The following is a 17,543-nucleotide window of genomic DNA, read 5'->3' on the forward strand; positions in this document are numbered from 1 at the left end:
TATTTACCGGTCGCTAAAAACACTCAAAAATTTCCATGTATTTTGTATGAAAAAAAAACAACTTTTCGTAGAAATAGTATAGAATTCTTGAAAATCAATATTTTTCAATCGGAAAACTCTTTTTTTTTCTCTTCAGCAGATTCCCAATAATAATAACCAATTGTTTATTTAACCAATTTTTCACAGTAACTATATTTCACAAGTCCCCCAAAAAACCCCAGAAAAGGCAATAAAGAGACCAATAAAAAATTGGAAGTCTCGATATAGAACAATCCTAGGGGGTGAGAGCATTTAAATTCTGAGTTAACTTTTCTTTGGACCACCCTAATGTACATACATACAAATGTAAATATGTAAGTCCGAATACTGCAAATAAAATATGTACATATGTACATATGCAGGTAAATTTTTCTATGATGTCACTTGTTAAAATATAAGAAAAAAGAACAAGCCAAGCTTTCATATTTCTTAGTCACTTGTGTAGTTGTAAGCTTTAATGAAAGTTCTCCAGTTGCGCTTGGCAATGACATTGACGCTGTCAAGCAACGTGATCGTGCGATCGCGTGAAACGTAATGAAATGCGATTAGTGTGAATGGCTTGTAATTATACATACATACCAGGGATGTTGCGAATATTTGCATTCGCATTCGTTATGCAAATAATTCGCATCATTTCACACTTTCGCATTCGCAACAAATGTTAGGAATGTTTTGCGGATGCGAACGTGTACATAGGCATAATATTGTTGAAATGGCTCTAAGTCTGTCTAACCCGGGTGCGGACAATATAACCGGGTTTTAGCTTCAACCGCTAAACTGTTAAGTAGTATATCAAGCAAATTGATGGGACTTCAACAAGTACTGCTAAAAGTCTTATAAGTAACCTAGAAATAATTTTAGATTCCTTCAGCGAAAGCGAAGGCTCAGATGTAGAATCTGGAGACATTAAAAAATTTGAAATTAAAGCTCGATTGAAGGCTTGAAAATCATCTCAATTGGTGGAAAACTAAAATACAACTAATTGACGAATCTGGCCCGCAAAGATTTGAGCACTCCACCCGCCAGCGTTCCAAGTGAGCAATTGTTCAGTGCAGCCGGCCTTATGTACGAGCCTCTAAGAAATCGCCTCATGGGAGAAAAGGCAGCAAAATTACTTTTTTTGAACTTTGACTACTAGATTAAAACACTGTATAGGTTAAGTACTCGTGCAATGTTCTAGAGTGTACGTTCTTCGTCGAATCGACGAGCCGACAACGTGTGTTGTTTTCTTATAAAAAAATTAAGAATCATTTCCAGGGTTAAGTTGATTATAGCTTTTTTAATGTTATTCCTAACATTCGCAATCGCATTCCGAAAATACGACATTCGATACATCCCTAATATGTATGTACATATTTGATATACAATTGGAAAGTATTTGCTCTGTTATGCCCTTGGTGGCGTATATGCAAATGCGTGAAAATTACAAGCAAATCGCAAGTAGAGAATAGGCGTTTAGAAAAATACTTAAATAAGGTAGTTGAGGTTAAAATGAAGCAAACAAAAAAGGTCAAAGTCGAAAGCAAAGTGTATTTATGTATGTACATACATATATACATCTCTAAATTAAAAAATGACTTTACCGACCGCTTCGCCAATTCAATGACCAATTCAATGTTAAAATTGCTTATGAGTGCAACTAAAGTAAATGATTCGAAAAAATATTTTCGAAAGTTGTCTTAAATATTTTCTCACCTTTTGTGTTTGAATGAAAATGTACCTGTGTCTGAAGGCGTCGTTTATTCGCTTGGTTTTGTCATTAGTTTATGACGCTATAACTATGTACAGATGCATTCGGTTACAAGTAACCGGCCATTTAATCACAAGAGGTATGAAATGACTATTTGGGTGTTTACATGAGGCGATAGAAGCCTATAAGGTAACTTTAAGAGGCGATTAGTTGAATCAAAAGTTGGCTGCCCCCAACCCCCCCAACTTCATTGGAAGCGATTATTTCAAAGGCCGTTTACACCAGGCGATTGTTGCTTTCAACTAAAAGTTGCCTGTGAAATCGCCTCGTGTAAACAGTGCATTAGGCATGTACTAAAAATTTCTAATTCGGATCGATTTCGGTTTTACAATGATTTTGAAAAAAAAAACCTTCACAATAGCGGTAATTTTCGGTCTCTGCTTACCGATGATTTGTCTAGTCTAAAAAAAAAAACCTGGAAACTAAATTTGGACCTAAAATATTTTTATTTAAAAAAAGCGCCATATGACTTTCAAAAAGATGGAAGTCGTCAGCCGATTTCGAAAAATTCTTACATATTAATTTGTTGCAGGGATTTTTTTATTTCGAAATCTAAAAATATGTTGGAGAAACAAACTTTCATTTTTATAAAATTCTCTTTGCAACAATTTTTAAAAATTGATTATGTTAATAGTAAAAGCTTACTAAAATATTGCGACAAAAAGCTTTTATTTTTAAATTAAATTTTAAACTTTTTATAAGGGCAGAATTTATCGTTCAATGAAAATGCTTTTCACAAGTGCGAAATTTTTTATAGTCGTCCTGCTTTTAAACTTTTTGTCTTTACCTCATCCAGGGCTGTACATATTTTTCGTAATCAAATTTCGAAAGCGAATAATGTGGTAAAATAATGTAAAAAGCGTAATATTTAGCGTCTGATTTGAAATAGCAGCAAGCAAATTAATTGTAATGTCCAGAAAATGATCGCAATTAATTTTATTAATTTTCGAAAAATAGAAAAAAAGAAAGTATAACTGGGGGCGTCACTTTTCTTTCCAACCGCATATTTTTTGCCAATTTTTCAAATATTTTAATACCATTTTGTATAGACTGAGTAGAATAAAAATAAAACTATACTTTTTTTAAGTGCACCGGCTAAAAAAAAATTAAATATAAATTCATATACAAATGTACATACATTCAAGTAAATATGACCATAACTCAATTAATTTGAGTCATACCTACTTGAGAGAGCAGAGCTCTAATACTTAGCTTAATCTACTAAATTATGCCAAGTTATACGAAATTGCAAAATCGAAGGTCAAAATAAGGTGAAACAAATTTGAAATTAATATCGACATAAGGTTAAATTGTTGTGCGATTTTTTCAATGATATTCAAAAGTGATTTCTTTGCTTATTATCAAGCTACTAAACTCGAATAACAAAAACAAATGTTTACACATATTCCAACATACTCCCTGTAATCTAAATATGTAGTCGCAGATAACTTTCTTTCGATTTTGAAAGTCAAATAGACACGCATGAGTACATATATGTATGTACATATATACATAAGTATGTTTATTTACAAATACATATGTATGCACATTTGTATGTATGTATGTATGTGACTACAATCAATGCTTTCTTAAGGGCTTTGCTCAGTGCCTCCACATTTTATTGTGCTTAACAAGACTCCACATTACCCTATAAATAGCTTGATAAGTGCACAGATAAGGGGCTATTGTGAGATTATTCTCACTTGTTTGTATGAAAGATTTTAAGTTTATTAGTTGTGTGTACGTATGTGTATGCATGCAACTGCGTATGATTGAATGCTTTTGTACAATTGCATATTATTACCGATCAGCTGATTGCCTCTGAAATCTGATGAGTAATAGGTTATCATTTGCATGTCATCAAAATTTTGAACTCTATTAATGTAAAGAAATTATAATACATACATACACTGCCGGAACAAAGTATTGACACAGCGAATTTTTCACAATATATGCAACAATTTTTATTCTAACATTTTTCCGCCAATTTTGTATAAAAATATGGTTCATTATACAACAAAAAAAAAACATACAAATATAATTCCGAAACTTTGTGCAAAACTCGCTAAAATTCAACAAAAAAATCAACAAAAGAAAATTGCCAAAAATCAACGGTAATTCCTAGCTACTTAAAACTTGTACTTTATTATAATAAAATTGATTGGGCTACAAATCGGCATACTCAAAAAATTCTAGAAAATTTGATTAAAAAGTTGAAAATTTGCATGAAAATTTGCTGAATTTTTGTGAGTTTTGCACAAAGTTTAGGAATTACATTTTTGTGTTAACTGTGTGTCAAATTGAAAAATTAAGTGGCATATGAAGTAAAATAGGGCCAAAAATGGCACGGTTTGAACCAAGTTGGCAGCTCTGGGTAGGAGTATGATGTGTTGTGGAACGATTTTTTTGGGCGAATAAAGTTGGAAGGACGAAATTCTAGGATGCGGTCGAGTGCATATTCGTATTGTAAAATGTGAAGGATATTCAATGATAAAATATCAAAAGGAAATTTTCAATACCTAATCGTCCTTATACACCAAATTTTTGACAAAAACAATTGACCTTAATTCTACAGAATTTGCTCTTTAACTTGATAGTCATAGTGTTTTTCTACATTGCACTGAATTTTTTTAATAATTTTTTGAAGTAATTTCAAAGTCCTTTAAAAAAAATCCTAACGTCAAAGAAAAAAACTAAAAACGCAGTTTTACTATATTACTATATTTAATTTCGCGAATATATAAAATTTACTGTCGCACAGTATTACGTGCGAATGACAAGATAAACTTTTTTCTTAAAAATTGGAGAAAGTAAAAAAAAAATTTTATTTTTATTTTTGTATGTCCAAGGCTAAATAGTTTTAATTGAATGGAATATTTTTATTGTTTTGTTTAACAATGTTTTCCGTTTCGAAATTGTAAAAGCTTCAAAGTATAGATGATTTTTTCTTAGCGAATTTTTTTTTTCAATTTAATTTGAAACTGGCAGAATAGAAAAAATAATTTCTCACCTAAATCACTCTTGAAACCGACAGTTAAAATCAGAAAATAAAGCTTCAGCGTAAAATATAGGTAATGTGAAGCGAATAAAATTCGCTATCAGTTTTCTATTATTTTTTATCTCTGATCTCTGGTACTCTACTGGTAATAACAGTTTAAATCGGTCTTATTTTCTTGATAACACTGTTCTCTACAACTACTGGCATCCAGCGCCGGAGAAATTATTGGATATTTAAAATAATTGTACAGGTAATGGTTTAGGTTTCTTTGATTACTCCTTTGATTTTAAATTTAACATTTAATTTTAAAGAGTTTCCATTAAGCAAACGTCTTTCACTCACATCTGCGCATTTTTTATTATTGCTTTTTTTTATTTCTCGTGATCTACTTACCATGATTGTTACTGTTGCCATTGCTTAAGTTTTTAGTGGCCATGATTGCGGCAATTAATATTTTCTTCTTCACTTAAAAGCGTTTTAGTTTATACTTAAATTGTTTATAAACGCTTTCCACCAATTTTGCTGCAAGACGCAATTATTCGCTCGTCGTATCTAACACACTTACAAGGCCTGCTCGAGCAGCGACACACGGATCACTGTAGCGGCGGCAGCTTAAGCAGACGTTAATTGCAACCAAAAACACGTTTTGTGCGAATTTGATACTTATTCAGCGTTTTCTGTTTTTTTTTGTCTTCTGATTTTCACAATGAAATGCCAAGGCACAGCCGCAGTGATATAAAAACTAATAAATATTAAATAAATATTGTATAATGCGAAGTCAACTACGCTGCCTAGTGCTTGAACTTTCGCGACTTGGTTGTCAACCAACGATTGCGCAGGAGCTTTACTGTTTTTTTTTTATGCAGTTATAGACGACAGCACTCAGTGCACTCAATAAAAATTGACCAATTAATCGCGTGTAGCCCGAGGGATTACTGGGTTAAAACAAATCGGCTTAGCTGCACAAAGAATCGTCTACCAGCGTACAATGCGAATTAACGACTGTCGAAATGACAGCGATCCAACTAGCCACCAACTGCTGGGGAGTCAGCGCCGCTGAAAGGTGGCGATTGAGTGCAAGGCGCTCCAAGACGATAAAACAAAGAGCGCGCAACAAGTAAACACGTGTATATTTATAAATTTACGAGGGCGTCTTGCTTTATTTGCCGATTTGGGAGAAAAAGAGCGGTTAAATGTTGAAATATGTTTTATTTTATATTTCTATACTTTTATGTTCCACGGACTATAATACTTTATCGACTCTGAATACTTATTAGAATTTTATTCAAATTTCAAATCAGTTTTATACATAGCAACAAAAGTTTACTGTTGGTTCTGAAATTATATACAGTCAGTCAATAAAGTTTAGGTACAGCGAATTTTTTACAATACGGGCAACTATTTTTTAAATATTTTATTTTTCGCTACTTTTTTATAAAAATATGGTCAATTCTACAACAAAAACCCCAAAAATCAAAGTTCCAAACCTTGTGCAAAATTAAAGAAAATTCTGCAAAATTTCATTCAAATATTGTACTTTTTATTTACGCTCTCTAGAAAAAAGTTGAGTATGCAGTTTTTTAGTCCATTCAATTTTAGTATAATAAAGAGCAAGTATGAGGACTTACCATCGATTTTTGAAGAATTTTTTTGTTGAAGGTTTCGCACATTTTTTCCATATAAAAAAATTATCAAACATTGTAAAGTGCTGATTAGATTTTCTCTGTTTGAAATCATATGTTCCCGCAAAGTTTTACTAATGAGATGTTACTCTCCACAACTAGTACATATGTAAAAGTACTTACATACAGCTTCGTCATTCCCTTAACTTAAATGCGGACCCTCGTATAAAACACGCCTGGGTGCGCAGCTTAATTTGTAAATGGAAAAACATACAAAAATATTTGAAAGAAAAAATCACTAACATTTGACTCTCAGAGCAACAACGCGTGATGTAAACAAAACCTAATAACAAAAAACTAGCGAATGTAAAATGGCATAAAAAGGGATCGTTTGATAAAAAAAAAAACTAAAAAAGCTATACCAAAAAGTAAAAGGAAATGTTAATAAAAAAATAAATAAATTTGCAACAACTTATACTTACAATACATACATACATATGTACACATGAATGCTCTTATGTATAATAAGTTAAACGTTTGCATAGTGAGGTCATCTTTGCATTCAATTGTGCGATGTAAACAAAACCTAATAACAAAAACTAGCGAATGTAAAATGACATAAAAACAACAAAACATCAAACTTTTCAATAAGAATCTTTAGAAAAAATATTGGTATGCAGTTTTGCAGTCCATTGTAGTATAGGGGTAAAAAAAACATTAATTTGTGGCATTTTTTTTTTTGCTGGCTGTCTTCCATATATGTATGTACATTAGGGTGGTCCAAAAAAAAGTGAAGTCAGAATCTTAATGCTATCACGCCCTAGGATTGTTCTCACCACCGAAAAAATATACCCGTATTTTTTTATTTTGAAATCAAAAAATATTTAGAGAAATAATATTTGTATGGCAGTATTTTTCTTTAAGGCGTCGAACCCCTAGAAATGGGCGTAGCAATTTTAGGACTAGAGTTAACAAAACGCAAATTTTATTTCGGATTTGAAAGGAATATCCCTTCGTTAACAGCAATTGTTCCGCAACTTTTTAATTCAAAGAATATTCTAAAATCGACGTGGCAATTTTAGGACCAAAGTTCGTAAATTTAGATTTTGTCGTGCATTTCGGCGGAATATCTATAAGCAATTTAAATATATTTTTAACTTAATATTTTATTAAAAATACCTTTTCCTAAAATCTAACGAGGTCGGTATAACGGGCAAGACATGAAAGTCTGGAGATAAAGCGAAGAATAACTCTTGCCAACAAGTGCTACTTTGGGCTCGGCAGGCAAATGAAGAGCCAGAGTACTCTCTCGACTAACAAAAATCACGCTCTACAAGTCTCTCATCATGCGCGTCCTTTTATATGGCTCAGATACGTGAACAGTGTCTAACAAAGATGGGAAAGCTTCGGGGGCTTTCGAGAGAACTATTGTAGACGAGTACCGAAGAAGATAGAATGACGAACTGTGCGAGCTGTTTTAACGACATGGACTTAGTTAGTTATGCTAGTATTTGGCCGAGCTTCTCCTCCGATTTGTGGCGTTCGCCTTGATGTTGTCACACAAAGGAAAGAGACCTACAGTTTTACGCCGGCTACGAACGGCGATTGTATTTTTATGAAAAGCTGTCTTTCATGACAGACACTCGGAGGTTTGCCATTGAATGCCGAGGAGCGACCGCTGTTAAGAAAAAAAAAAATGTTTTCTATATTTTTTTGCGATGATGCTTTGACTGGGGCTTGAACCCAGGCCATGCGGAGTAGTAGCGCGCTCTGCTAACCACTACACCACAGCGACCGCCATAGCTAAGCGCATAAAAATACAACAATTGGGTTGGACAAGTTGTACGCATGGATGACGACGTTCCGGTGAAAAGATCCTTCGACTTCGCACCCATGGGTAGACAACGAAAGCAAGGGCGCTCACGAATGCAATGGAAGGACCAAGTGCAGAAGGACCTATCCGCACTTGGGATGAACAACTGGCGCAAAGGAAGTGGCGAAGTTTTCTGGTCTCAGCCCAAACCGACAAACGGTTGTAGTGCCAAACAAGAAGAAGAAGAAGCATTCCCTTTGATCGCTTTTTTGTTGAAGTTTTTTTTATAAGAACTCCCATTGTTTGACATATGAACATATGTATATAGTCACTCCGCGAAATCGAAAAAGAACGACTAATTTAGTTTTTTAATATTAAGGGACTCTAAACTCAGAAGCTCGTATTTATGCACGAGTATTTATTACTAAAATTTAAAATTTGGACCTACATGGATTTTGTTAGATATTGTGCTTAACTTTAATAAAAACATAACAAGCATTAACTAAACAAAAGAAAACTATCGAACTGGCCAAAGTGTCGTGTTTCTTTTTTTTTTTGGCCATAAATATGTACACAAAACAGGGCTTCGGAGCAAAGGTTTTTTTTTCATCGCTTCGCTCTAGCTCCGCTCCCGCTCCTAATAAAAAAATGTGTATTTCTTTATTTATTTATTAACTTACATATCGATCCCAAACGCCAAAAAATCCTGGGCGAAATTTTTTTGGACATTTCATTTTTGATGCAGAAATGCATCTAGGTGCTCTAGGAGCACTTCTGCTCCAAAAGAAAACAAAATTGCCAAGTAAATTAAATAGAATGGAAATTTAGTTAACATGGTTATTTTCAGTGGCAACAAAAATAATAATTTAAGTAAATTTATTAACTAATATTTTTTTATTAAGCTTGTGGCCGTTATTATTGTCAATGTTTGAGGAAAAAACCAATAAAAATATTTCAAAATAAATCGTTACCAGGCCAGAAAATAACAAAAACAAAATAATGAAAATTTTTCTTAAATGAACAAAGGAGCAAATTAATTTGCTTCAGCTAAAATGCTTTGCTCCTGGTTTAACTAAGCACTGTGAATTCGGCTCTGAGTAATTTTAAAATAAAAAAACAACACGTGATTCGATTTAGCAATGTGCCGAAACAAAAATTTATATTTTTCATAATTGTCATATATTTTTAATGTAACTATTGAAAATATGTTTAAGCAATTCACTACGGCAACAGCAAGACATTTAACATTTTTTTAATTATATGCTGTTATGATAATATGACTCTTATCACACATAAAAAAAACAATAGGCTTTTCACAAATTTTACTAATTGCTTAACCGAGCTTCTCCTCCAATACCTTTAGGTTACCTTGATGTCACCAAATAGAGAGAACTACATACATACATATAATTTTACGCTGCCTCCGAGCAGAGGGGTAACAGTGGGGAAAAAATTGTTTACTATAATTTTTGTAATGTCGGAGCAGGAATCGAGCGTGGGCTCTGCCGGGTGGAAATACACATCTCTAACTACTAGGCTGCAACGGCTTCCGTGCATTTTTTCTATTTTTCAGTTATTTATTTTTGTATTCAAGAGATATTGTATGTCAGAAATTTAAAACTGTTTTTCTTTCGTGGTTATTTTAATTTATTTTGGTTTTTGGTAAAAAATGGTGAAGGCAGAAAATCACGAAAACTTTTAACGGAGCATTTTTCCTTTTTCCGTTTTTTTTTAACACTTTTCTTTGTTTTACAACAAATTTATAAGTGAATACACAAGTAGATGGGCGTACACATTCATACAAATGATGTATGTACATAATATATCTTTGCTAAAACTCTTGCATACCTGTTGAGGTATTTGTATGACTTTTGAACAAACGAAAGCACCACTTTTATAAAAAAAAAAAAACTTGCTACCAAACTGCGTGAGCTGTCGCAAAGAAATAACCAATATGAAATAAATCAAAATTTCTTCTAAAAGATTCTTAGTTCATACATACTGGGTACATACATATATATGTATGTAATTTTGCGTATATGTAGATACATACATGCATACATACATGTGTTTTTTTTTAAATTGGCATGACTTTTATTTTTAAATTTTTGCCTATCATTCGATTGATTTTCAATACTTCTCTACACTCCTAATCTAACCTTTATAGGACGAATATGTACATATGTATCACTCTTAGTACCGCCCAATCTGAAAACTAGCTATAAAATTTTGATAAGAACTGCCCGAAAAAAAACAAAAGGCAAAAAGCGATAGAAATAATCTTTTTTTTTAATTTATTAATGTTCATGTTCGATTTGTGAAATTAAGCAAAACATAAATTTGGAAGTAATTCTTTAAAATGTGATAGTAATCTCACGTGGTAACCGTGCGCTGGCGGATGGGACCATATTTCGACAACTTGAGCAACAATAACTACGAAGACATTTGTGCTATTAAAACTAATTTCAATTAAATAGCGATAAAAGCTCAGTTAGTCTAGACTTAATTTACTTAACGTAACTTAACTTAATATTTTGGCCAACCTGTCGTATGAGAAAACGTGTTGGCGATTAGCTAAAACTTAGCTTACGGTAATAAACCTTAGAACCTGTAGATTTTAGATTCTTAAGTAAAAACTTAAACAGACGGCAGCGTTGATCCGGACTAACTCGGACTTAATCCGGATCAACTGCAGTAAATTCCCGAGTTGATCCGAATCAACGCTGCCGTCTGTTTATGCTTTTACGGCCTTACGGAAGTCTTCAAACTCAATATTTTTTTATTATTAGCTATTTTTTCATAGGAACCCTATAAACCTCAAAAAATTAAGACTGCCACCAAAATAGTTCGGAAAATTATTAAGATTTACCTGAGCTGGACCGATTTGAAAATACATCAATAAATGGAGTTTTTTACGAATAATAATAGTTTCTTAAAGTTTTTTTTTTTTTTTAAATCCCCTCAGATGACACAGCAGTTTAAGCTTAAAAATCTGCATAAAAATAATAAAAAAATTTTTCCACAGATTCCTAATAATATTATTGTTGACGCTGTTTTTTAACTTTTTTCAAAGATTGGTTTAAGAAAAACTTGAATAATTCAGCCAAAACTTTACAGATTTAGACTTATGAGGTATCATTGGAAAGGTATTTTCTAACCCTTCTCATTTCTTTGCAAATAAACTATTTCACTTCCATTTTTTATTTATTTTTTTCAAATATCAACACATCTTAATTCAACTTGGAATGACGCTGGTTCATCTTACCTTGTTCTTTCACACTTTGAGTGAGTTTATTTGCAAAAAAATAAAAATAAATACCTTTCCAATGATACTTCGCAAGTCTAAATCGGAATAGTTTTGGTGCAGTTATTCAAGTTTTTCTTATAACAATCTTTGAAAAGAGTTAAAAATCAAAAATCTCATTGTTACAATTCGTTGAAAAAAAATTTTAAATAATTTAATTTTTTAAGCTTAAACTGTTTTGTTACTTTAGGGATTTTTTTCAAAAAATTCTTAAAGAAACTTTTTATTCATAAAAAACTCCATTTTTGGAGGTATTTTCAAATCGGTCTAGCTCACGTAAATTTTAATATTTTTCCGAAATATTTTGGTGCAAGTCTTAAAATATTGTGGATTTGATAATTCCAATGGAAACCCTGTGCCAATTTTTTTTCTGTGGGGAGTGATGCAGTCTAATGTACATATGTACATAAATATTTACATATTTATGGGCTTCAATATTTTTGCCGGTTCTGTTATCAACATCAGGCCACCAATCACCTTTTCAGCAGAGCAGCTATCAAAAGTAGATTTAATTTTTAAGTACGGTTTTAACTAATGCCCCACAAAACGAAAGGGAAACATTTTCAGTTTTGAAATGTGTATATATCTATTAATTTTGAACTTGACTTCCATTCAATATTTCATTGCGAATTCGCAGTACCCTATGTCAAGGTTAAAGGGGGCTCAGCGCTCACGATCGATTCCAAAGCTAATTCGTGCTACGCTAAAGCATTGGAAATGTAAAATACATGTATGTATGTGTATCTGTTTTATTGAACGATTTAAGCGTGCTAAGCACATGGTTAGCTAAATGTGGAGCAAGTGGTTGGTGGAGTAAGTAATTGAGAGGATAGTGAGGCTAATATCAGAAAAAATGCGAGAGTTATAACTGAGTATTGTGTTTGTGTGGTTATACAGTGTAACCTCTGCTAACGGACACTTACCTTGGGCGGACTTTTTTCCTTTCCCAAGTTTTAAAGGTAATGGTCTATGGTAATGTTTAAAAATACTATTTTTGACGTCATTGATGTTACTTCAGGAGTCCCGCAGGATAGCCACCTAGGCCCGATTCTGTGCTTGCTTTTTATAAACGATATTTTTACAGGTATAAAGTTTTCAAAAATTTTAATGTACGCAGGTGATGTGAAAAGCCTTTGCTACATACAAGCAGACTTAAACAGCATGGCTAGCTGGTGCTATGTAAATCGTATGCCTCTAAATCTGGAAAAATGTAAAGTAATGTACTTAATTTTAATCTTCACATTAATTTAACAGTCAACAAGGCTAAAGGTGTACTTGCATTTGTGAAACGATGGCCAAAAGATTTTAGTGACCCTTATATCACTAAAACTTTGTTTAAAACATGAGTTAGACCGATTCTGGAATACGGTTCGGTGGTTTGGAATCCAAGGTGTCAAATTTACTCAGACAAGATAGAATCTATTCAAAAACAATTCCTCCTTTTGCTTTAAGAAATTTCCGTTGGGTTTCTCAATATAACCTTCCGCCTTATATGAGCAGATTAAAACTTATTAATCTTCCTACGCTTTGGCAGGGAAATGCTTGGTACAATTTTTATGGTTAAATTACTGACAGGCTCAATTTCAAGTCCGCTTCTTTTGGGTGAAGTTAGCCTTAATGTTCCCTCTCGTGTATCAAGACCCTCTTGTCCCCTATTTTTTAAAACTTGTAAAACTAATTCCGTTGCTTATGCCAGGATTTTAACTATCATTCCAGCACGTTTTCTATATCAGATCCGCTTTTTAGCATTAAGAAAGCGATACTATCCTCTCTCAATAAATGAATTACTAACATAAAGACATACGGCTGGTTTCTCCAACTCAACTTAACTTAGTTTAGCCAATTTTTTGGACTTAGTCAAGAATAAGCTGAATAAAAAGTAGGCTAGTAATTGGCTGCGAGCATTTTGCGCTTCATTCACAGTTAACGCCTAAAAGTATGCAACACTCAAGTAACCGTCCCAGCCTGGATACTCTGATCGTGCGTGTCACCCCAGCCGAATTTTTACTGGTACAATTTCCATCAGACGTCCAGAATCAGGCAGAGCGCCCGCTGTTAACTGAAATGTTAAATTAACAGAATGTTAATGCATTAATGTTGTCTAGCGTGCTGGCGCTGTTATGGAACAGTGGTGGCCAAAAACAAGTATGTGGAACTTATTTGAAGAATTTTTAACTTTGGCAGCGTAAAAAGTGACTAATATATAGCTGGATTTTATGAAAATGTATAATTTTTGTGGAATTTTTTGTAGAGTTATAAATGTGTACGTATATTAGGGTGCCCATCGAAAATGTTTTTTTTTTTGTTGAAATTTCCAGACCCTACCCTCTAATTTTATTCGTTTTTATGAGAAATATTATTGCCTATTTTTATAGATTTTTCGTGACCTTTCGATTTAGGTCGGAAAATAGGATTTTGTAGATTTATGAGTTTTTGGGTGACTATTTTTGATTCGATTTCATAGATCGAATATGATATGATATATAGGCCTATTCAAAATTTATGTATACAATCGCTATTTAGCAAAGAAGTGGTTTTCAAGAAAGTCCGGTACATAAACAATATAAATTCAAGGCCCTGTTTAAGAAAAGTCGCCTAACTTCGACAATTTGTATGCGATAGCAATAAATAGGCTATCAGATTATTTAAAAATAGATTTAATTTTAGATAGTGCTACATATTTTGATATTATGGAAATTAGCGATGGTCAAAATTTAAAAAAATGAATGAATGAATGAAATGTGGATTTTTTTTAAGTCCCGAAAATTCCGAAGGCTTGTGTCTTTTTGTATACCAACTGTATGAATTCGATCAAACTTTAGTTGCGTTTTCCACAAAATTTAAATTTTGAAATAGTTCTCTTTATTATTATATGTGTAATATGTAAATAAAATACTATTGCAAAAATACTTACAATTTTTGTTTGAATGATCTAACATAAAATTAAATTAAATTAAAAGACTGTATTTGAACATATTAGGAAATATACACTTCAAAATTTAAGTGAGTGAAAGAAAGAGCTTATAAATTTAGAAATAATAAAATGAGGTTAGGAAAGTTGCACTTTGTTTCATTATTACTTACCTAAATTACGCCTAAACATTTAAAAGAGCAGTATACCAATGGAGAAACCTTCTGTGGACAGACGGAAACAAATCTATGCTGTATGGTAGCAAATGTGGTCTCGAACACCTTTATTTTTCTACTGGTCAGCCCAAATGATATTTTCTAAATTATATATGCATTTTTAAATCGTAATTTTCTCTAAGCAGTTATAATTGAATTATTTTTGAAGTTCATTTGCTGGCATTTCGGATCATTTTAATGGAACAGCCAACTGTAAGTCTCATTTTTGTATAAGTTTTGCTTAAACGAGAAATCGATTTATTATAATTTCGTCCCTCTTGGCATTGCAATGATTTGCGCTTGCCATACCGACGCATATACATACAATGCCGGCAAAAAGTATTGGCACAGCAAATTTTTCACAATATATGCAACAATTTTTTTCTAATATTTTTAATATTAAATAATATGGTTCCTTCTACAACAAAAAACATTAAAATATAATTCCTAAACTTTGTACGAAACTCACGAAAATTCAGCTAATTTTCATGCAAATTTTCAACTTTTTAACCAGTTTTTTTTAATTCTTTTGAGTATGCAGATTTGTAGCCCAATCAATTTTATTATAGTAAAGTACAAGTTTTATGTAGCTAGGAGTTGTCGTTGATTTTTGGCAATCAGCCTCATTGCGTAAGTCGTAAATTAGGCTGAATTGTACGACTCGACAACATTAGCATTGTCTACTGTCGTACTGAAATAAGTAAATGACGAAAATTGTCGAAAACTATGCAGTGCTGCCAAGTTCTTCCGTTTTAATACACTAGTCGAGTGGAAATTTTAGGCAATGACGCTAAATTTTCGATACGATTCGACTCTCGAAAAACGACTGGCATTCGACACGACTCTCGCAATGAGGGTGAATTTGTTTTTTTCACGCAGTCTCTTCGAAAATACTTTATATGGAAAAACAGCAAACACTTAAAAAAAAATCTCAAAAATCAAAGCGATTTTTGACTAACTCAGAACTTGCAGTTTTTTACTATAATTTAATGGACTGCAAAACTGCATACTCAAAAAATTCTAGAAAATCTAAATAAAAAGTTGAAAATTTGCTGAACTTTCGGGAGTTTTGAACAATGTTTAGGAATAATAAATTTGTTGTTTGTAGAAATATTAGAAAAAAATTTATGCATATGATGTGAAAAATTTCCTGTGCCAATACTTTTTGCCGGCAGTGTAGATATGTATGTATGTTTATTCGGTAAAAAAATACAACTGTTGGTTTAAGTAACCATTTACAAATATTAGTAAACTTACGCGCTGACGTGACGTTACAAAAAACGGAAGTGGATTTTGACTTGGGTTACAAAATTGCAAAACATTGCGAATTGCGCAAGACTATTTGTATAAAAGTTTTTGTAGAAATATTTTAAATGTTTAAAGTTAATTTTCACAAGTTCTTAAATGTAAAAATCCTTTCCGCTTTTTGTTTAATCGACTGAAATATCTAGCGTGACGTTACGTTAATAAAATTTCCATTGAAAAAGTTTTGTAATATTGTTTTTGAACGAATTTTTAACGGGAAGAAAACATGCATTTTATGTCGAATATACTTTTTATTTTGACATCAGCGCCACCAGCAATCCCATTTTTCGCAAATCGGTTATAGCGTTTTCTTTTCTCGAAATAATGTTGCATTTTTTCTGCCCTGCGCCAGGGCTAACAAGTTTTCGTCTTCTTTTCTCAGCATCTTCACATGTATATTGCGTGCTCTTTCTTTAAAATGCTGCACTCTGATAATGTTGCCATACACGAAGGTGACATTTTTTTCGAGAAATAAAACGCCATTAGATATAGGACCTTTAATTTTTTTTTCGCGGTAGACTTTTCGCTGGAATCGCTCATACATTTGTATGTATGTATATACTATGTATATGTACTAATTTAATTTTTCAAAATTTTTTTGATTTTATTTTAATTTTCTATATACATATTTATGTACATCTATACTTAGATTTAATTTTGTCTTTTTAGTTCAATGAATTTTTCGAAAAATGCCGATAATATAAGAGTTAGAGAATCTGCTCTTTTATAGAATTTTCTTCCATTTCTTCGCTATTTTTTACTATAGTTTTTACTAAAGAAGACTGTAAAACATCGTCTGATTTTTTATACCAGTCAATTATAGGATTCACAAGACGTGTTAAGCGTCGTAATGTCTTACAGTCTTAAAATGTTTCTATGTAAAATGACGGGCCGCGAGCCCGACTTAAAATTCGATCTTTCGTAACTGTATAGAGAATAAACTCAATATCAAAAAAAATAAAAAAATAAATAAATCTATCTATCTATCTATAATCTATATTGTTGCCATCTCATAAGGTGGTAACAAAATAATGCCCCGTGAAATATGCAATATCACAATTTTCACAGAATCGCAGTGATAAGAAGTGGTAACATTTTTTGGTAATACAATTTTCCGGTTACAAAACTATCGGTAACGTGCAGAATAGACGTGTCAGTGGGACGAAATACATGTCGGTAGGTGGGTCTGGTTAAATGCACAGACCCCTTTTTTGTGTGCCGGTGCAATAGCTTAATTGCGATTGCAATGCGAAAGTTGCGAATTTTTTGCCATTTTTCGATTTTTCGTTATTTGCTCGAAATTTTGGAGGTGAACGGACCTCAGATTCGATTTTTTTTTTTATGTGCCGTGTTGTTAAGGGTTAAATATTTTTTTAGGATATTTCCTGTTTATGATAAGAGCGCTTAATACATATCGCCGTTTAAAGTACAAAACCGCGTATCGTGGTTCTGCAAAAGCTCGTAACTGGCATTTGTGTCAAAAAAAGATACTTGCTCTCCGGAAGCTCCTGGCATCAAGCCCTTATCCATTCATACTAAAATATTAATTCTTAGACATAAGAAGAAGAGATTATTAGGGATAAAAG

The 17,543-nt window shown here is 32.5% G+C and overlaps 1 protein-coding gene across 2 annotated transcripts in view; it reads right to left on the reverse strand.

Annotated features, from left to right (window-relative positions):
* The window catches only part of LOC118748563 (glucose-6-phosphate 1-dehydrogenase), a 31,828-nt gene that overhangs the window by 12,155 nt on the left and 2,130 nt on the right, over positions 1–17,543 (reverse strand). The window contains exon 1 of one of the 2 annotated variants that reach the window (XM_036483091.1): positions 5,181–5,805. The exons of the other annotated variant lie outside the window; for it this stretch is intronic. Coding sequence (XP_036338984.1) covers positions 5,181–5,223 — 43 coding nt within the window. The 5' untranslated portion in view covers positions 5,224–5,805. Of the gene's footprint in view, positions 1–5,180; positions 5,806–17,543 lie in introns of those variants that run through there. 2 annotated transcript variants of the gene reach the window in all.

The sequence above is a fragment of the Rhagoletis pomonella genome, unplaced genomic scaffold (assembly GCF_013731165.1).
Source record: "Rhagoletis pomonella isolate Grant_MI unplaced genomic scaffold, Rhpom_1.0 Rhpom_scaffold_00013, whole genome shotgun sequence".
NCBI classification, from domain to species: domain Eukaryota; kingdom Metazoa; phylum Arthropoda; class Insecta; order Diptera; family Tephritidae; genus Rhagoletis; species Rhagoletis pomonella.